Source organism: Carassius auratus, chromosome 25 (assembly GCF_003368295.1).
Source record: "Carassius auratus strain Wakin chromosome 25, ASM336829v1, whole genome shotgun sequence".
Classification (NCBI taxonomy): Eukaryota; Metazoa; Chordata; class Actinopteri; order Cypriniformes; family Cyprinidae; genus Carassius; species Carassius auratus.
The window spans coordinates 14,016,783-14,039,595 of NC_039267.1; the positions used below are offsets into that span (position 1 = coordinate 14,016,783).

The 22,813-nt window shown below is 36.1% G+C and overlaps 1 protein-coding gene across 3 annotated transcripts in view; it reads right to left on the reverse strand.

The window, feature by feature from the left end:
* tln2b (talin 2b) overlaps window positions 1-22,813 on the reverse strand; it is a 161,475-nt gene that overhangs the window by 24,357 nt on the left and 114,305 nt on the right. For all 3 annotated transcript variants that reach the window (XM_026202816.1, XM_026202817.1, XM_026202818.1), the window contains 16 exons: window positions 21,398-21,526; window positions 19,209-19,322; window positions 19,007-19,120; window positions 18,790-18,924; window positions 17,637-17,765; window positions 17,455-17,557; window positions 12,667-12,875; window positions 12,046-12,165; window positions 11,659-11,856; window positions 9,528-9,667; window positions 6,797-6,890; window positions 4,780-4,869; window positions 4,570-4,692; window positions 4,064-4,207; window positions 3,785-3,946; window positions 3,461-3,601 (listed from right to left, as the gene is read on the reverse strand). In XM_026202816.1, the coding sequence (XP_026058601.1) occupies window positions 3,461-3,601; window positions 3,785-3,946; window positions 4,064-4,207; window positions 4,570-4,692; window positions 4,780-4,869; window positions 6,797-6,890; window positions 9,528-9,667; window positions 11,659-11,856; window positions 12,046-12,165; window positions 12,667-12,875; window positions 17,455-17,557; window positions 17,637-17,765; window positions 18,790-18,924; window positions 19,007-19,120; window positions 19,209-19,322; window positions 21,398-21,526 (2,145 nt within the window). The remainder of the gene's footprint in view (window positions 1-3,460; window positions 3,602-3,784; window positions 3,947-4,063; window positions 4,208-4,569; window positions 4,693-4,779; window positions 4,870-6,796; window positions 6,891-9,527; window positions 9,668-11,658; window positions 11,857-12,045; window positions 12,166-12,666; window positions 12,876-17,454; window positions 17,558-17,636; window positions 17,766-18,789; window positions 18,925-19,006; window positions 19,121-19,208; window positions 19,323-21,397; window positions 21,527-22,813) is intronic.

Sequence of the window (22,813 nt, forward strand, 5' to 3'; positions counted from 1 at the left end):
TGTTGGAATGTTCATACAAACACACTTTCAGTCCTAAATAATTCTAGATTAAAAACATGCAAGAAGCTGCTGTAGGAACAGAACCAAACTCCCACAAACCCCAGAAACAGACTGAGGAGATAAAATTGTCAGGGACTTGGGTAAAAAAAAAAAAAAAAAACCCTTGCAAAACTCCTGCACTCACTGATCTTTTAGACTTCCTGTGAGGAAGTTCAGTGTCAAACAGTCAGTGCACGGAGAGAAACCACTTTGTTTTGGCACAAGATTACAGGCAACATTTCAAAGACAGAGAAGTCATCTAGTTATTTACGAAGTCAGTGTAGGCACATTTAACAAGGAAATACTTGTAAAATGCAAGATATTTGCAGTTACTTTTGGAACCATTGACTGATGGTAAAAAAAAAGACAAACAAATCAACCTTTGCTTGTCTCTGAGCAACCCACGCTGTGTTGTTTCTTTCCTGATTGAATTGCTTGAGTGAATAATTCAATAACTCACTCATAAAACAGACACTTGTTTTGTTTCTAAATGAATCAGTCCTTTTTAACTAATTATTTTAATAAATGATTCAATCACTCACTCAAAAACACAGTGAATTGATTAATTGCTGAATACATGGAATAGGTTGCGTAAACGATTCAATCACTCACTCATAAAGACAGTCAATTGATTAATTGCTGAATACATGGAATAGGTTGAGTAAACGATTCAATGACTCACTCATAAAGACAGTCAATTGATTAATTGCTGAATACATGGAATAGGTTGAGTAAACGATTCAATCACTCACTCATAAAGACAGTCAATTGATTAATTGCTGAATACATGGAATACGTTGAGTAAACGATTCAATGACTCACTCATAAAGACAGTCAATTGATTAATTGCTGAATACATGGAATACGTTGAGTAAAAGATTCAATGACTCACTCATAAAGACAGTCAATTGATTAATTGCTGAATACATGGAACAGGTTGAGTAAACGATTCAATGACTCACTCATAAAGACAGTCAATTGATTAATTGCTGAATACATGGAACAGGTGGATTAAACGATTCAATGACTCACTCATAAAGACAGTCAAATTGATTAATTGCTGAATACATGGAACAGGTTGAGTAAACGATTCAATGACTCACTCATAAAGACAGTCAATTGATTAATTGCTGAATACATGGAATACGTTGAGTAAACGATTCAATGACTCACTCATAAAGACAGTCAATTGATTAATTGCTGAATACATGGAACAGGTGGATTAAACGATTCAATGACTCACTCAAAGACAGTCAATTGATTAATTGCTGAATACATGGAACAGGTTGAGTAAACGATTCAATGACTCACTCATAAAGACAGTCAATTGATTAATTGCTGAATACATGGAACAGGTGGATTAAACGATTCAATGACTCACTCATAAAGACAGTCAATTGATCAATTGCTGAATACATGGAATAGGTTGAGTAAACGATTCAATCACTCACTCATAAAGACAGTAAATTGATTAATTGCTGAATACATGGAATACGTTGAGTAAACGATTCAATGACTCACTCATAAAGACAGTCAATTGATTAATTGCTCAATACATGGAACAGGTGGATTAAACGATTCAATGACTCAATCAAAGACAGTCAATTGATTAATTGCTGAATACATGGAACAGGTTGAGTAAACGATTCAATGACTCACTCATAAAGACAGTCAATTGATTAATTGCTGAATACATGGAACAGGTGGATTAAACGATTCAATGACTCACTCATAAAGACAGTCAAATTGATTAATTGCTGAATACATGGAACAGGTTGAGTAAACGATTCAATGACTCACTCATAAAGACAGTCAATTGATTAATTGCTCAATACATGGAATACGTTGAGTAAACGATTCAATGACTCACTCATAAAGACAGTCAATTGATTAATTGCTGAATACATGGAACAGGTGGATTAAACGATTCAATGACTCACTCAAAGACAGTCAATTGATTAATTGCTGAATACATGGAACAGGTTGAGTAAACGATTCAATGACTCACTCATAAAGACAGTCAATTGATTAATTGCTGAATACATGGAACAGGTGGATTAAACGATTCAATGACTCACTCATAAAGACAGTCAATTGATCAATTGCTGAATACATGGAATAGGTTGAGTAAACGATTCAATCACTCACTTATAAAGACAGTCAATTGATTAATTGCTGAATACATGGAATACGTTGAGTAAACGATTCAATGACTCACTCATAAAGACAGTCAATTGATTCATTGCTGAATACATGGAATAGGTTGAGTAAACGATTCAATGACTCACTCATAAAGACAGTCAATTGATTCATTGCTGAATACATGGAATAGGTTGAGTAAACGATTCAATGACTCACTCATAAAGACAGTCAATTGATTCATTGCTGAATACATGGAATAGGTTGAGTAAACGATTCAATCACTCACTCATAAAGACAGTCAATGGGTAATTGCTGAATACATGGAATAGGTTGAGTAAACGATTCAATCACTCACTCATAAAGACAGTCAATTGGTAATTGCTGAATAAATGGAATAGGTTGAGTAAACAATTTAATGAGTCACTCATAAAGACAGTCAATTGTTTTGTTGTAATGAGTCATTGCTTTTAATCAAATTGGTCAAGTGTACAGTTCTATGAGTCACTAATAAAGACAGGCTGCGTCTGAAATTACATATTTCCCTACTATAATACTATACGGTGGAAAAAGAGAAAGTAGGCCTACTTCATCAGGCATCCGAGAATATTTGTGAATTGAAGTAAAGCAATGAACTGATGCTGGTAGGTCACACGACAGAAAACATGATGGATGTAGCATGTACCGATTATGTTCATACTACAAAAATTCATACTATATAGAACATACTTTTTAATGTTTGCAAAGTAATTGCTTTTGAACAAATCAGTTGAGTAATTGATTGAATAGCCTTGTGTACATGTACACTTATTCTGCCTCCACTATTTCAGTTTCTACTGTAGTGTCAGTGTCCCTAAAATCCAGAATGCCACAAAGTCATCGGTTTAATGTGTTTACATGGCAGGATTTTAATTTTGTTGGGTTTATAGAAAGGTTTATCCCACTCCTCTCAAACCGATTACAATTTCATTCGATTTGGCCATTTTTATTCTGACTGAGGTGTTTATATGGAGCATTTTCATAAACCGATTACAGTCTTCCATGTTTGAAATCAATTGAATCAATGTTTTTGATCAAATCGGCAGTAACCTGCAGAAAGATCCACTATTACACAGTTTGTCTGACAAATCCTAACCCCAGAGCATTGTTTTGGCATTTTTAGATTTGTCTGTACTTCTCATTTGGTTCAGGATTAATCATTTGGCTCTAAATAGGAGTACCCACACAATCACACACACAAAAAACTATAAATGACATATTGTGGTATTCGGTATATCATCACCTCATGGCTTATCTGCGCAGGAATGCTGGCAAACTCAGGGTTGGAGGCAAAGGTGGAGAGATTATCCACAGCTTCTATCAGTGGGGTCGTGGCCACTCGGCATCTCTCGCGGTTCTCATCTGAGAAATCCCCGTCCAAGGCCTGAGAAACACAGCAGAGAGATCACATCTGCTGAAACACTTCAATCCTCACTCATAAATAAAGCTTTATCAACTGCAAATTGTCAGACAAGCTCACATTCTTCATGCTAATGAACACGATTCAATCAATTATCAATTAACTTTGGTACCGAATGATCTTTTGGTAATTAATTGAAGGTTGTACCTTTATAGTTTTGACAAGGTTAGCTGTTGTATTGGCGACCTCTTTGGCTGACTGCACGAAATGTCTCCGGGCTACAGGATTGGCTGTTTTGGAAGATGCCAGACGACAGGCGTTGCAAAGAGCCGAGGTGTGCTTTGCAACAATGGTAGCTGCTGACAAAACCTACACAAACAAAAAAAATAAGGAAATTCAAGACACAAAGATTCAAAAAGCCAATCAGAATATGGCCAGAAAAGTAAAAAAGAAAGAATAAAACTTGATACTAAAAGAGACAGTCACCTGGGATGGGCTGCTGGCCGGGTCCACCAGATTCTGGCTGGCCATTTGAATCGCCTGATTGGCTCGTGCAAACTGGATGGGATCGACCAATCCCTGATGACCAGACTGACTGTTGGGGTCTGAGACTCCTACCAAATAAGAGGCCTGGCGAAAAACAAAGGCACACAGAAATAAGAAGTTGTATATATATAAAATATATATAAAAAAACAAATATAACTAATAGTAGTACAGCTATGTTTTGAATCTTTTACTCTATTATTTTCTTTCTGTATCATTATGTTATATTATATTATATTACAATAACAAGCCCCGTCTTACATTATTTCCCTCAGCCTCAGAAATTTAGCCAAAAGCTAAATGTGTTGCAAAAGCATTTTCAAGTTGTCGATTAAATCAAATGTTGTTGATAAAAGTTAGCTACTGAATTTGTAATTGCGTTTCTAAAGCATAATGTTTCAAATGCATTGTGGGAGGCGCCTCGGAGAGTATCAAGCCAAAAGCTCACCTGTCCCGCCGCCTCAGTCAACCCACACAGCGCTTTGGACGCCACACCCACACAATCCCCGAACGCTGGCACGTTTCCCGTCTTACAATGCTGTGAGATTCCAGCCATGGACTCCCCGAGAACCTGTTCAGTCAGATGGCAAGACGTGTAAACATTTGGAACGAACACATTTCTTTAAAGAATTCAGGAATGTTGTGATGGATTCTTTACCTTGGAATTCTCCATAACGCTCTCAATGCAGTCAAAATAAGAGAGATCACTGACCGGCTCATTGGGATTATCCAACATTCCTCGAACAGCCTGTGTGTACGTGGGAGAGGGAAAGGTCAATAAGATGCTGAACATGCCTGTTGCTTTGAGATATTTGAGGTTTTTCTAACTTACAGTATATCAAAGAATTTCAAGGCTCATAAATTTAATAAAAAGCACACCACCAAATACCTCAGAAAATGAACAAAAAGCATTTTGTGGAGGGCAGAGACAACCCATTTCACAATGATTAATGCTGACATGATTCACAGATCACAAATCATCATTGTTGGCTCTACTTTAACACACAATTTGCCTGTGGCTGGTATATTTGAATGTTTCACAAAAGCATAAAACAAAACGCTGTTTTTGATAAAAAAAATATGGCCAAATATGATCTAACATTGATCTTATTTATATAAGACCACCACAGAAGATCTAACAGGAAAAACAGGACTTGTCTTGTTTATTTCATACTGTTTGTTATAATATATGTGAAAAAAAATTCAAAGTATGTATTAAAAATATGAATATAAATGAGGAATATATATATATATATATATATATATATATATATATATATTATATATATATATATATATATATATATATATATATATATATATATATATATATATATATATATATATATATAGTCATGCCCAAAAAGATGGTCAATATGATCAAAGAAGGCTGTGAAAATTAATCTGCATTGTTAATCCTTTTGATATTTTATTAAAAAAATTCACAAAAATCTAAGCTTTCATTGGATAATAAGAATTTAAAATGGGGGGAAATATCATTATGAAACAAATGTTTTTCGCTAATACACATTGGCCATAATTTTTTTTTAAATAAAAGAACAACAGGATTAACAGTGCGGATTAATTTTCACAGCCTTCTTTAATTACTATAATTACCAGAGAGTCCATATTTTTGGGCATGACTGTGTATATATATATATATATATATATATATATATATATATATTAGGGGTGTACACATTATGTACGCGGTACGCATTATGTACCGAGCGGTTCGTTGGACTTATTAATTACATTTGGAAAATAAAAAAGTGTGTGAAATATAATGATATGCGTTCCACAAGGTAGCCCAATGACCCAAACGACGTAACAGGCAACGCCCCTGACACCACCGAAGAAAAAATAACACCAACTTATATGTTTATGTTAGGCTACTCAGTCAGGCGCTCGCTCACTCAGTACGCGCTGAAGGCTCGTTGCAAAATGTCTAATGCGTTTAACAGACAAGAAATAGAAGATCCTCCAATAACCAACAGGTCTGGTGTTTGGGTGCACTTTTGATTCCCTGTAAACTATAATGGTGATGGCAAGAGAAGGGTGGATAAAAAAAACAACGGTATGTCGCATCTGCTACATGACAATAGGGTACATCAGCGGGAATACTTCAAACATGTCAACACATTTACGCCGACATCACCCTAGTGTGTCAGTATCTGGAACAAGACGAAAAAAAGGGTAAACATACACCCAACAAACTATCCCCGCAGCATTTAGACAGACATTTCCAACGGATTCAATCAGGGCAAAAGACAACACCGCGGCGATTGGTATATTTACGTTATAACCGCGGATATGAGACCTGACTCTGTAGTGGAAAACCCAGGTTTAAAAAAACAAAACATACTTTGTTAGTTTTAATAAATAAAACATTTTTTAAAAATCAAGGATATTTGTCTGCCAATTTTTTCATTTTGCTGTATCTAAAACGTACCGAACCGTACCGTGACACCAGTGTACCGTATCGAACCGAAATGTGAATTTTGTGAACCGTTACACCCCTAATATATATATAGTAATATTCATATATCTATGTTTATAAAAAAGCAATTCATTATTTTTCTTTACATTCATAGAAGTACAAAATCATCAGTTTCACCAATACTCATCTCAAATATAACAGATGAAACTTTGAGAGATTAAGTGCGTGTTAGTACCTCAAGTTCTCGTAGAGCGTTATCACACTCTTTTTGTCCTGGTGCCTGCTGGGTACATAGTGTGATGAGTTGATTAATGCTCTCTGTGACCGCTCTGAAACACAGAAAAATCACACACAGTCAGAATGACACAAAAAGCTTCCTCAAAGACTTCACTTATCAAATCTATTTTTCTCATTGAGCTTTCACTCCCTAAATGCAGGAAGGAGACACTACCATTGAGGTCTTACAAATTTATGAGAATCATGATAAAACAAGGTTTTGTTACACTCATATGAGCCAAGATTAGAGTGAGTGTGTGTGTATGTGTGTGTTAGAGTGTATGTGTGTCAGTCTGCCCTCTCCTTCATTAAGGAAACTAAATCAATCTAGCTCAAAACCCTCAGGAGCAGCTGCTTTCCGGTGATACCTGAGAGGATTCTGCAGCACTCCTCTTTCTCGCTCTCACACACACACACGAGCGCGCACACACGCAAACAGACATGTTTTTCATCATGATAGGTATTTTCCACTTCTATTGTTTTTATACTGAGCTAATAATATTTTCTATCCCCTAATTCCAGCCGTATATGTAACTCAAGCCCAAAACAATTCTCAATTTTCCTTATGACATTCAGTATTATGTCTATAATGCTGTATTATTACGCTTGTGTGGGGGACATTGGACAAAACACACAAACCTTACACACACTTATAAACACAGCAGCAATAACAAAACACAAACAAAAACTCGCACATACATGTAAATTCAAACAAAACATTTTAACAAACAAATCACTCACACCCAAACACACACGCACAAACACAAAAACAACATAGAGATGAAACACTAACAAAATATGCACACACGCAAACATGCACAATAACAATACTCAAACAATAACAATACATGCTCACACACAAACATACACAATAACAATACTCAAACAATAACAATACATGCACAGATTGCACACACGCAAAAATACACAACAACAATACTCGAACACGAACAAAACATGCACACATGCAAACATACACAATAACAATACTCGAACACTAACAAAACATGCACACACGCAAACATACACAATAACAATACTCAAACAATAACAATACATGCACAGATTGCACACACGCAAAAATACACAACAACAATACTCGAACACTAACAAAACATGCACACATGCAAACATACACAATAACAATACTCGAACACTAACAAAACATGCACACACGCAAACATACACAATAACAATACTCAAACAATAGCAATACATGCACAGATTGCACACACGCAAACATACATAATAACAATACTCGAACACTAACAAAACATGCACACATGCAAACATACACAATAACAATACTCAAACAATAGCAATACATGCACACACCCAAACATACACAATAACAATACTCATACACTAACAAAACATGCAGACACGCCAACATACACAATAACAATACTCAAACAATAACAACACATGCACAGATTGCACACACGCAAACATACACAATAACAATACTCGGACACTAACAAAACATGCACACACGCAAACATACACAATAACAATACTCAAACAATAGCAATACATGCACAGATTGCACGCACGCAAACATACATAATAACAATACTCAAACACTAACAATACATGCACACACCCAAACATACACAATAACAATACTCAAACACTAACAATACATGCACACACCCAAACATACACAATAACAATACTCAAACACTAACAAAACATGCACACACCCAAACATACACAATAACAATACTCGAACACTAACAAAACATGCACACACGCAAACAAACACAATAACATTACTCAAACACTAACAAAACATGCACACACCCAAACATACACAATAACAATACTCAAACAATAGCAATACATGCACAGATTGCACACACGCAAACATACACAATAACAATACTCGAACACTAACAAAACATGCACACACGCAAACATACACAATAACAATACTCAAACAATAGCAATACATGCACAGATTGCACACACGCAAACATACACAATAACAATACTCGAACACTAACAAAACATGCACACACGCAAACATACACAATAACAATACTCAAACACTAACAAAACATGCACACACGCAAACATACACAATAACATTACTCAAACACTAACAAAACATGCACACACCCAAACATACACAATAAAAATACTCAAACACTAACAAAACATGCACACACCCAAACATACACAATAACAATACTTGAACACTAACAATACATGCACACACCCAAACATACACAATAACAATACTCGAACACTAACAAAACATGCACACACCCAAACATACACAATAACAATACTCGAACACTAACAAAACATGCACACACCCAGACATACACAATAACAATACTTGAACACTAACAATACATGCACACACCCAAACATACACAATAACAATACTCGAACACTAACAAAACATGCACACACCCAAACATACACAATAACAATACTCGAACACTAACAAAACATGCACACACGCAAACATACACAATAACAATACACTTCTGGATACAAATGTCCCCAAAACATGGTTAGCTAGGCATGCACTCACACACTCATTCACACAGTGTCTCATTTTGCAAAAACATTCAGCTGAATATCTAATTTTTTGTTGTTGGCCTGCAGGCTGCCCCTCAGGTTGACTGGTTAATGATCACTAAACTCTCCCTAGACCGCTGAATGAAGCTCATTCCTACCGTGCCGCAGCTGCGAGGAGGTTCTTGGCATTTGCCGCCCCTGGATCAACGGAGAGGGACTTGGCGGCCAACAGCAGCTTGCTGGATGCCATAGAGATGTTCTTCAGGTTGCCAATCACCTGGATCTGGTCATCTTTGGACTATGGAAACAAAAGACGCCAGCTCAGCCTATGTTGTTCTTCAACTTTATTTCAACAGAAAAATGTGCAGTGTTCTTTGAATACAGGTTATATTTTATGGTCACAAAATTTAAAGTGATGGGCTACCTAAAAAAAATCACTACTCTCATTTAATTTTACTCACTTCAAAGTAATATAAAAGATGTTTTTAATAACATACTCGACACTTTTCTATGGAAGCTTGTTTCTGACATGGAATAAAAACAAAGGTAATTTTGACTTTTCATTTCACAATTCTAACTTGCAATTCTGTTATAAACTCAATTTTAAGATTGTGAGGAAGCAATTGTGAGAAAAATAGTAAAAACTGCAAAAATGTAAACTTGCTTGTAATATGATCCATGCAAGTATAAATGAGGAAGCTTTCAAACTTCAAAAAGGATGTAAAATATCATAAAAGTATCATAAACGTGGTCCACACGGCTTACTTAAGCAACATATTTCACATCTTCTGTAGACATATGACAGCTTTGTGTAAAGAACAGACCAAAACAGGTGGTAAACCACTGTTTGTCTTTCAAAGCATTGTAGGTCTACTGAATATTAATTACATGATTCCACGTATTTAATATTCACGATCTGAGTTGATTCACTGCAAAAAAAAAAAAATCAAAAGTTTAGAAAACTTAAAGGTTTAAGGTAACCAGCTTCAGGAGATTTGAGAGCTTTTTCAACTTGCTTTTGTAGTAGATTTTTGAGTTTTCTCAACTTTTTGTTCTATAAAACTGAAAAAAAAAAAAAAAAATCTCCTGAAGCTGGTTACCTTAAACTAACTATTTTTCTAATTTTGCCCTTGAAAAGAGCAAGCAGTGGCACTTATTTTACATGTAATTTCGATGGGCATTAGTCTCAAAGAGCTGGACTATCTGCTGATGGCTTCTGGCCGGTTTTGTCCTGCCAGACCCTCAGTCATCCTTTAATGGGCATGTCACGCTCCATCAACCCCTCTGCTCGACCGCCTTTCCAAATTAATCAACAAAACATGCAGAACCAGAACATCATCAAAGATTTCATTAGGGTGGAGCATCTTCATGCTCTCTGGAACAATTATGTGCCTGAGTGAATTAGATGTGAGGCGCTAATTAACAAATGAATCATTTTAGAAAATGTGACCGCCATTTGTTTTTTCACTTTGGATAGTTGATTGACATATATACTGTGTATAATAACTTTCAAAAGTTGATTTTATTTTTGAAAGAAAGGAATAGTTATTCAGCAAGGATGCATTAAATTCTAAAAGTCTTTACTGTTACTTTTGTTACAAAAAATATTTTAAATAAATGCTGCTCTTTGAATCAAAGAACTTAAAATAATGTGTCATGTTTCCACAAAATATTAAGCAGCACAACTGTTTTCAACATTGATAACAACCATAATTGTTTCTTGAGCATCAAATCAGCATATTCGAGTGATGAGCAATGATGCTGAAAATTCAGCTTTTCATCACAGGAATAAATTACATTTTAAAATGTATTCAAATAGAAAACACCTATTTTAAATTTCAAAAACATTTTTGTGAAATGTATCTTTTTTTTTTTTTACTGTATTTTTAAACAAATTCAGCCTTTGGGAGTATAAGTAACTTCTTTCAAAAACATATTTCATCTTTTGAAAAATAACATACATTTGTACATGAAAAATGTTAATTATTGTCATTTCACTGAAAGCAAAATGTTCTTTGAGAAACAAATTCACTTTGAGAAAGAAAATATTTGATAAATGCGAGGATGCATAAGTGGGATTTTGTACCTAACCTAGCTGTTTAATAAACCTGCCATTGTGTATTATGAATATCGTTAGCTCTTTGAAGAGGTGGTTATTTTTTTGTATTTTGCTTTAGATAAAAGCATCTGCTAAATGATGCATGAATGTAAATGAACCGATGAGATTTGTCTGTGGGCGGAGTATGTCAAAAATCATCTCTCGGCTCTAAGAGGGTGCTGAAACTGTACCTGAGTGTGTCCAGCCATCTCGATGCCAGCATCTAAAAACTCGTCAAAGTCTTGGCTGAACTTCCCAGAAGCCACAGCCAGCTGGCTGCTGCTCCCACGTGAAGACTGCACCACATCCCCGGCTGAATGATTGAGCTCCGCAGCCGTGTGGTTCAGGTCCGTCTGGGCCTCTTGGAAGGATTTGGAACACGGAGGAAGCTGGAAAAAGTGAATGTTGATCACTGTTTGGCCTCATTCATGAAACATGATCAGATGGAATTTCTGTGAACAGCATTTATAAATTGTGACAATTTATATAATAACATTGTTTCTGATCATTTACACCGTTTTATGTTTAGGCTCACTACTAGCTTCACAGAACTGAAAAAAAAAAAAAAAAAAACGTACATTTTCTACAAGCAATTTTTTACTGGCCTCGCCAATGCTCCTGAGAGCCATGTCCACATCCTTCTGTCCAGGCAAGCAGTTCACACAGTTATTCAGAGAGTGAGAGACAGCCTTCGCCACCTGAAAAACACCAACAAACACAGACACTCCCATCAATAACTCTACAAAGGCCCGGAGTTTTGTGGCATGAATCTAAAATTCAAATCAGCCCCTCGGCACAACAGCGAAATCCGTGTCCCTAATTTATGCCACTGTCACAGACATATGCCGAGCAATATGTTTGCATCCCAAAGGAACCTGTGCGAATCAGAAGGCACGCTGGTACCTTCCAGAAAAAGGACCGCCGAGAAACAGAGAGACGATAGAAAACTCTCAGTTTATTGGAGATAATTGCCAAGAGGGAGCTGATGGGAGATTGATCTGGTTTTAACACAGTTGCTGAAAAAAACAAAAACTATTCTGGCCTAATATAAAGACGAATAAATACTTTTTTTGGATAACTATGTAACCAAACTTCAACTTAAGCTTGCCATTGAATAAATGTTCTCGCAGATGGATGGACATCTGTCGTTATTTGCGTGTTGTTTAAAGGTGAAATGCATGTAATGTGTGTCGTCCTACCTGTGCTAATCTCTGCTGGCTCTCGGCATCACCAGGGCACACTAGGGCTTGGTGGGCTTCGTGGATTAGCATGGACGAGCCCTCCATCACGTGACAGGCAGAGTCCAGCATGGCCGCTGCAGCTTGGGGCTCCACGGTACTCGCTGCCACCCCCCTTGCGGCCTGGGCCAATGTCCTCAGAGCTTGAGCGGTTTCCCTTGCTGCCACACCTGCCGCAAACACAGCAATTGCATATTTATATATTATCACTGATATAAGGACCAGGATGATTCATTGTACAATTTTTGGGCATTCTGAGGTTATACATAGCACAGTAATCTAACAATAAAATCATCAGACAAATTAATAGGCCAATACTTGGAAATTCAAGATTATATTTATCACAGTGGTCTACCAATATAATCATCAAACTGATCAATCAACCAATATTTGCCATTTTGAGAATATATCTATTACAACGATATACCGATAAACAGTCGGACTGATTATTTGGACGATATTTGGCAATGATATACCGATAAACATATATATATATATATATATATATATATATATATATATATATATATATATATATATATATATATATTACAGTAATCTATACATCGATATACCGATAAACAGTCGGACTGATTATTTGGACGATATTTGGCATTCTTAGGCTATATATATATATATATATTGCAGTAATCTACTGATGTAAGAGTTCGACCAATACTGTATACCATAACTGTACAATACTTGAGATTCTGATATTATATCGATTACAGTGTTCTACCGATATAACAGCTAGACCAAAGCTTAGCCACAGGGATGTGCTGTTTTCTTTCAAATCAAAGAATAAATACATGTATAAACAGCGAGTCCTTGTGGCATGGCTGACACAGAAGAGTGTAGGCAGTTTGAGTGATGTAGAGACACAGAGGACACTGTTGACAAAGGAATTGCTGAAAAAGTCGTTATTTTTGTTTTCTTCACTTACAAACTGTATTTTTGTTGCTTCATAATGTTAGGGTTGAAACACTGATGGCAAATGGACTATTCTGATGTTGCTTTTCTGGACCTTGACAGTGTAACTTGCTTGGTAGACTATAAGGGACAGTCATAAGCCTCTGGGTTTCATCCAAAATATCTTATATTGTGTTCCAAAGACGAACAAAGCTTTTATGAGTTTGGTACAACATGGGGGTAAGTGATTAATGACAAACTTTTCATTTTGGGGCGAAGTATCCCATTAAAAGGGCTATACTTTGTATTCTGAGATGATATTTATCATAGCAATTGGGCAAATGTATCACCAATTAATAAAGTCAATATGCATCAACCAGACTGAACAGTTTTTGAGATGACCACATGGTGCGCTGACAATAACCTGCTCCTTAACACCAATAAGACCAAGGAGCTCATTGTGGATTTCAGGAAGAAGAAAGGAAGCACGCATGACCCCATCCACATTAACGGGATGGTTGTTGAACGAGTCTCCAGCTTCAAGTTCCTGGGAACCACCATCTCGGAGGAACTGTCCTGGGCCACAAACACCTCCAGCCTGGTCAAAAAGGCTCACCAGCGCCTTTTCTTCCTCAGGACACTCAAGAAGAACCAGCTGTCTTCAACCATCCTGGTGAACTTCTACCGGTGTGCGATTGAGAGCATCCTGACCAGTTGCATCACAGTCTGGTATGGGAACTGCTCAGTGGCTGACCGCAAGGCACTGCAGAGGGTGGTGAAAACTGCCCAACGCATCACAGGGACACCACTTCCTGCTCTTGAGGACATCCAGAGCAAACGCTGTCTACGTCGAGCTTGCAGCATTCTCAAGGACTCCTCTCACCCTGACCATGGACTGTTTAACCTCCTGCCCTCCAGGAGGCGCTTCAGGAGCCTCCGGACAAGGACCACAAGATTCAGGAACAGCTTTTTCCCTAAAGCTGTCTCCTTGCTGAACTCTGCCTTCTGACACCCCTCAACACCCCCCACACCACACACACATCCTCCTCCCCCTCTTCAACACTCTGACTGATTTATTTATTTATTCACAACAAGCAAAAAACAGTAACTTGTTATTACTTGCATTACTGTCTGTTCATCCAGGAACACTGAATAATCCATTTGCACACTGAAATATTTTCTATGCACTTTACTGTCCATTGCAATAGTGTAATTATGTTCATAGTTCTGCCTATAGTGTACATACACTTTACATAATCCATCTGTATACTATGTTCATAGTACACTTATCTGTATATCATGCTAATAGTATTTAATATCTGTAAATTATGTCCATAATACTTATCTGTATAGTTATTTTACATATTATAGACCTTGTGTATTCTGTAGTTGCTGCTTATTGCACTTCTGGTTAGATGCTAACTGCATTTCGTTGCCTTGTACCTACATGTGCAGTGACAAAGTTGAATCTAATCTAATCTAATCTAATATTTATCATAGTGATTGACCAATATATTGGCCAGTCTGATTAATCTACATAAATTTGACATTTAATACTATATCTTTCTAGCATGTTGATTGACCGATATATCAGCCAATATTTAACACTGACATTATATCTATCTCAGTGATAAGATTATTTATTGAGTGATAAGCCATTGATTTTGCCAATTATTGTCTGATTAATCTTCCATTATCTGATATTATGAGATTATTTTGATTATAATGATCAACCTATTTATTGATCAGATCCTCTAATCTATAATATCTGTCACTAGGAGATTATAATTATCAGTGTTCTGGTAAAATGTGCAGACTACAATGATATCTAGCAATCTGAAAATATTTATCATAGCAATCGAACAATATATAACTGGACAATAATTGGAAACTATTAAGCATTCTGAGATTATATCTATCAATTATCGACCGATATATCGGCAAGATCATGAATTATATTTGACATACTGATATTATATTTACCATAGCGTTCACAGGATATATCACTCTGAACAATTAATCGGCTGATTTTTGACAGTATGAGATAATATATATTACAATAACTGACTGGACAAATCCAATAAATCCTAATTAATCTTCAGATTGTTTGTTTTTAAAGAGAAAATTTACCAAATAAATGTTCATTCTAGTTTTGCCAATTTTAATTGTTTTTTGGTTTAATTTTTTATACCATTATTGCGTTATAAATGGCGTCCAACCTAGTGTTGGGCGATATGGTAATTTTTCAAATCGTCATATCGTCAGCCCGTGAGATCGACTATACATGATATTATCGTGCATATGGGTGGAGCAAGAGAGAGACTCTTTGTTCTTGTCATAGCATAACTATTTTGTGTTTTAAACTGCAACAAGAATAGATGCATTCTAACATAACTGAGGCTTTAAACTCAGTTAGTGAGGGCTAGTTTAAAATATTGCACATATATAGGCCGGTCAGATTACATGTTAAAGAGCAATGAAATACCTTTTATCTGCAGACGATGTACGTCTGTTTGTGGATGGAGACTTTGTGATGGCCGAATCTATTTTGCATGCATCACATTATAGCGCAGAGTGCATGAAAGTAATAACAAGGCAGCAGATTGAATTTATCATCCATAGTGGTTCTCACGTAGTCCGTCTATGTCATATCCACATGTTATGCGTGTTATAAGTTCCAACCACATTCTCCTCTTAATTATCAATACTGGTATCAGTCATAAAAAATTATTCTGGTTTCATCCACATCTGCACAGTCTAGCATATCCATAACTTATAAGTTACAAAAAACATTTATTTTTTCCCCTTGTTTTTACATTTACTGACCTACTGTAGTAAACTGTAATGCAAAATGAGGGACATTTTTCAAATCTTGCTCCAAATAAAGCTTTAAGCCTCATTTTGGAGCATGGTTGAACCAGAATGCCCCTGCTGTTCCAGCAAATGAGTGTGGAAAGAAAATAAGGTGCCATATGGGAACTGGCCTTTACTTATAGAACAGAAAGTGAAAAAAAAGAAAGGGCCAATGCAGGAAAATTGCATCAAATTGCATTATCCAGCCAAGTAGAGCCCAATTGCTGATGGTATGTTAAATCTAGTGAAAATAAGATTAATGAGGGACGGGGGTTAGTTATACCCTTGGCTTGAGAAGCTGCAGAAGCTTGTTCGAGCATGCCATTAAAATCTGTCTTCAGAAGCTCTCCTGAGAGCAGCAATCCAGCCAGACGGAGTAAAAAAATGATGGGTGGTGCAGGTAAGTTACTGCATCGCTCTCCTCTCAGTTTTCATGCCTTTAATTTGGAAGAAGCAGCTTTGTTGGGAAAACTGCCAGTTTACAAGCATCTCATAGATGCATTTTTAGGAGAAGAATTTAGACATTTCTGCAAATGTCTCCATTTTGTTGCAAAAAATTGCAAAAGTAACTTGAATGATTAAAAACATGGATGATTAACTACTTTTTGTTTAGCTCAACTGGTAGAGATTTTTTATTAAGGATGCCAAGGTCTTTGGTTCGACTCCCGTTAAACACATATAGTTTAACAATATATATCTTGAACGCATTGTAAATTGCTTCAGATTAAGCATGTTTGGAGTGTTTATTTAAAATCAAATAGTACTTCATTCGATTTAACATTATTTACAAAAACAAGACACGTTCATGGATCAAGATTTGCTGTTTGTGTTCTACCAAACAATCAAGGACTTGACCCAAAATTAATCCAGGAACGTGTCCTACTTGTGTAAATCCTGTTGCTATACTGCACGTTTCATATTCAGGATTGATATATTCTCCGGAAATATTGTGTTTAATACGCGGAAAAGCAACAGTAGTCAGCTCACCAGTATAATGTTCGTTGCCCTGGGCAGCACAGGTCAATAACTGGGCCATGGAGGAGCCCACAGCTTTAGACGTACTTCCCAGATCCTGAGCACACTTCTCCAACTACAGACATAAGATGTAACGTTAAGTACTACCACTAACAAGTCTGAAGATTTCATATTATGTGATAAATTTCACCTACCGATTGTCCTGGTAGCGGTTTGAGCTGTCCTTCCAGTGTGGCCATTTTAGCATCTTGTAGTTCACTCTTGAGCGTCTGAACAGCGTTGAGAGCCGAGTCGATCTCCAGAGGACCACACGCCTCATGAGCCTATAAAACAATACACAAAGATAACAAACAAACATTTTCAGCCAACTTTCGTGAAAAAGCTCCATTGTCCATAAACCTTAGACAGGGTAGTGCCATTTTTTATTTTTGACAGGACTGAACACAAAGCTCAGAGGGACCGAAGTACAGTGCGTTTAGTGGATTCTACTGTTGTTTTAACAATAAATCAGTTGTTTAGCTGCTAAATGTCTTTCTGAAAGGAAAAAAATAACTACCTTCCAGTAGCTGGTAAGAATGTAAGTCTATTTGCTATTTAATTTGTCATTGTATTTTATTCTATTTTTATTATTATTATTTTTTTCAAATAAAAAATATAACACTGCATAGCATTAATTAAATATAAAGCGATTCTTAAATGAGTTACTACAGTTATTAAGTGATGAGAAGTGAATGATTCTCTCAGTTTCATTCGTTGTTTGATTAATTTTAAATGACTCAGACGGCAGCAGGTTCATTAGGCTGCAGTCACTTTAAGACTGAATGCACAGAACTAATATACAAACAATCCCAATTACTTTCCCAACTGTTTATGTTCACTTAAGATATAACTGACTGGATTAGTTGGTGAAATCTCACCAAGACGGACATATTGAAATATTATTGTTTGTATTTGTCCATTTAAGCACACACCAGAAGCCCAAAGTTTGTCCTAGCATATATTTGTCCGTGTTTTGTTCCGTCACTGATTGCACACACAGAAAGCTTCCTGGAGAACAGCGTCTCTTTCACAGCTTAATACAGTTTTATTGACTGTCTGTAGAGCTCTTGAAAAGTTCCCAATTGCTCAGATTCCCATCGAAATTCAACTGTTAAAATTTGAGAAAACTATTAACCTTAGATTATGAGAAACCTATCATTTCTGTCCGTACTGCCCCTTTAAAACATGAGTAATGGAAGGATGAATCTCTATGCCTGATGTAGTGCATTGCAGCAAGGTTATTATTACAATATGCTTCAGTATTTAAAGGTGTCTTGGATCTACTAGGAGGCAGTGAACTGTGGGCACCTTCTGTGCAGCTGTGCGCAGCTCTGCCAGGCAGGTGGCCAGGTTCTTGGCACACTGACCAAGTTGCATCGCAGCTGCCTGGTCGGTTACCGTCGGAACTGCTGCTTTAGCAGAAGTCACCATTTTGCTTGCTGGCTGTTTGGAGACAGAAACAATGTTAGGATCATTTAAACGTCAAATCAGAGCCTGTTAAACAAACACAGAATGTGCATTTTACCTGCAGGAAACTCTGGCTGGCGATGATAAGGGCGAGCTGGGAACCAAGATCTTCCGGGTAGGCCTGACTGCCCCTCATTCCCTGAACTAGTTGTGGGATATGGTCGGCCACTGCCTGAAAAGCATCCACAAATCCACAGTCGGAAAAGTTTCATTCAAATTAAAAAATCCTGAACTAACCAGAACAGAACTACCCACAATACCTTGCAGCTGAACACGAGCTGCTGATGTGACATGGTGTTCTTATTGGATGCAGCTGCATTCTGGGCGGCGGCAATGGTTTGGGTAGCTGCGGCTGCGGCCTGCTTAGCTGCATTCTGTTCCAGACAAATAACAATAACAAACTACAGTTTTAATAATTACTAACACCGCAAATGTGCAAACGGTGGCAGACTATTAAATTGGGTAGAGCTGCATAATAAAAAAATAGCAATTATTATATAAAAACAAATTGTGATTAAAAAAAGTAGGACAGCACTATTTGACCAAAAATGCTGTGAATATATATAAATCTGACAATACAACAACAAAAATAATAATACATATATTGCTACTACTACTATTACTATGTAAATAAATATAATTATATATATATATATATATATATATATACAAATATAAATATTATTGCTATATTACACTGTTGATTAGAAAATATATAAATTATATATATATTTTACAATAAATTAGGTCTAAATATTATTAATAATAATAATAACAGTAGTAGTTATTAATATTATTATTATTTCACTACTATTACTAAATAAAAATAGTAAATAAAACTATTGTAAAATTTAAATGTAAATAAAAAAAAGTATTTAAGAAAATAATATTAATAATAATAATTTTATATTACAAACTAGGGATGTGCATCTCATGACACGATACGCATCTCAATGCATAGCCTATGATTCGATACATTAAAGATACGAATGAAGTATAAAGTAGCTAACCATGCAATGCAATATGATTCACCCCTGTTATGATGCAGTCTGATCCGATTTCAATTCGAATCATTTCAACACAATGCAATTTGATGCAATATGACGCAATGGAGAAAATCTGATCACTTTTAATGCCTCGAAGTCTGTTTCATAAAACAAGTTAACCAAATAAGCCAAGCTTACTTCAGTTAGTCTGACTTCTTTTCAAATGATTTGTTTTCATAAAACTAATTTAACACAGACCTAGATCAAGCTTAGTCACTGTTGCAACTCATGCTGGGAAACTCACCTGGTCTAAAGCAGGCTAACTGTAAGGCTAAGCTAAGATCCTCTACTCTACTTATTATATATATATATATATATATATATATATATATATATATATATATATTTTTTTTTTTTTTTACAGTTTCTAGCCATGCAGCCATTCTATCTGGTTTTATGACGCTCACGCGCGCCTCGTCCACCCCTGACAACAAAATGGATGTTTGCAGGACTTTCTAACATTTACAGATGAAAAATATACCTGTAACTGAGGAAAACACAACATATCAAATTCATTAAACAGCACTGATATATTCGCTGTTTCCCATAATGGATCGATTTGATTCACGATCGACATTAAGGTCTGCTTAAGAATAAGTGTGCACAAATTAGTGAGACTCAATAGCGTTTAGCCCCGATTGATTTATTCGGTTATTTCAAATCAGGTTCTGGACTTTAATCCCAGTTTTTCCTCGGGTCTCTGTGGTGTTGTGATTCATCATATTCACACAGCAGCGGTGATGAGTGAACGTGCATTTTGAGCATAACATGCGCTAAACATCTGGCATCACTGTAACGGGTTAGATGTAGTGTTAACCAGACAAAGACCCGACTGTTCTGAGTGAATTTCATTACAGGTTCAGTAAGGATTGTAGAGCATTTGGGATGTTTCTGGCAATGTCCGTCATAAAAGGATTTAGCAAAATCCAGTGGCAGCATGCAACTCTTTAGAAGTAAGAACAAAAAAGGCGAGCAACAAGAAAAAGATTCTTTGGTTTATGAAAGAATATTCCATGTGTGAGGAAGGATGATAGATGGAAGAGACAGAAAAAAATAACCTCGAGAACAAAGCCATTTTTGTTGATGTGAAGAGACCAAACAGAACCAGAACGCTGGATCCCACTGACTGAAACTGTCGGCCGATGGAAAAATACCCTCTATGGAAAGACTGCTACCACATACAGACTGATGAAAAGCCATTTATTCCTTGCTAATATGAATTTTGCCTTAAACACACAAAAAAATGGGGATGGATGAAGTTGAGCTTGTACAGTAATCCATTTTTACATTTTATTAGCGTCCCCCACACACACATATAATTGAGTATGTTAAAACTGTGATACGAGGCAGGATTAAACACAGAGTGGACACTGAACAGGACGTGGCATAATACATGTCCTCACCTCCAGCCGGTGGATGAGTTTCTTTTTGATGGCATTCTGAGCGGCTGCGTTGGTGGCGACCCGTAACCCTTCAGCTGCCTCTCGCAGCCTCTGCTGCTGGTCTTCATTTTCTGGGTATGCAGCAGCACCCTGCACAAAAACAACACAGGTACTAGATTAGTTTTATGTACCGCACCTACTTTTTTGAACTGGTTTTAATAGCAGTCTAAAGTTAAATAAATTGTTGAATTTGTTGAAAATAAAGTTGCAATTATGTGTAATATACACAATGTGTCTCAATTACAAGATATAGTCACTATTGTCAATGTTAATGTCACAGTTATCAGATATAGTCACAGTTATTAAAAATAAAACTACAACTACAAAAAAGTCACAATTATGGGAAATAAAACCACAATAATTATTGTGAGTCGCAGTTATTGAACAAAAGATATAAAGTCACAATTATGAGATATAGTCACAATTATGGAAAATAAAACCCCCCACAATTACAAGATATAGTCACGATTATGAAATATATACTCACGATTATGGGAAATAAAACCACAGATGTGAGATATAGGTCAAACGGTGACCCCCCCCACACACACACAATTAAGATTAATAGTCACGATTATGAGATACAGTCACGATTACGGGAAATAAAAACACAATTTTGAGATATAAAGTCACAATGATGAGATATAGTCACGTTGTGAGATATACAATAATAATTGTGAGATATAGTCACAATTATGGGAAATAAAAACACAATTGTGAGATATAAAGTCATAATTATGAGATATTGTTACAATTATGGGAAATAAAACCACAGTTGTGAGATATAAAGTCATGATTATGAGATACAATCACAATTATGGGAATAAAGGAACATTTGGGAGCTGTAAGGGCACAACTATGAGATACAGTCACAATAATTAAATAAATCATTACAATAATGAGAGAACATGTCACAGTTGCCTATTTATTTTTTACTATGAGTTGGAAATATACTTTCAACTTACTCTTTTTTTCCTAAAAAAAATAATATGCTACGTATATTGTTATTGAATATTTATTGAAAAAAAAAACACAATTTTGAGATATAAAGTCATAATTATGAGATGCAGTCATGATTATGGGAAATAACCCCCCCCCCCCACGATTCAGGATATAGTCACGATTATGAGATATAGTCACGATTATGTGAAATAAAACCACAATTGTGAGATATAGTCACAATTATGAGATACAGTCACGATTACGGGAAAACCACAATTTTGAGATATAGTCACAATTATGAGATACAGTCATGATTACGGGAAAACCAAAATTTTGAGATATAGTCACAATTATGAGATACAGTCACGATTACGGGAAATAACCACCCCCACACAATTCAGGATATAGTCACGATTATGGGAAATAAAACCAAAA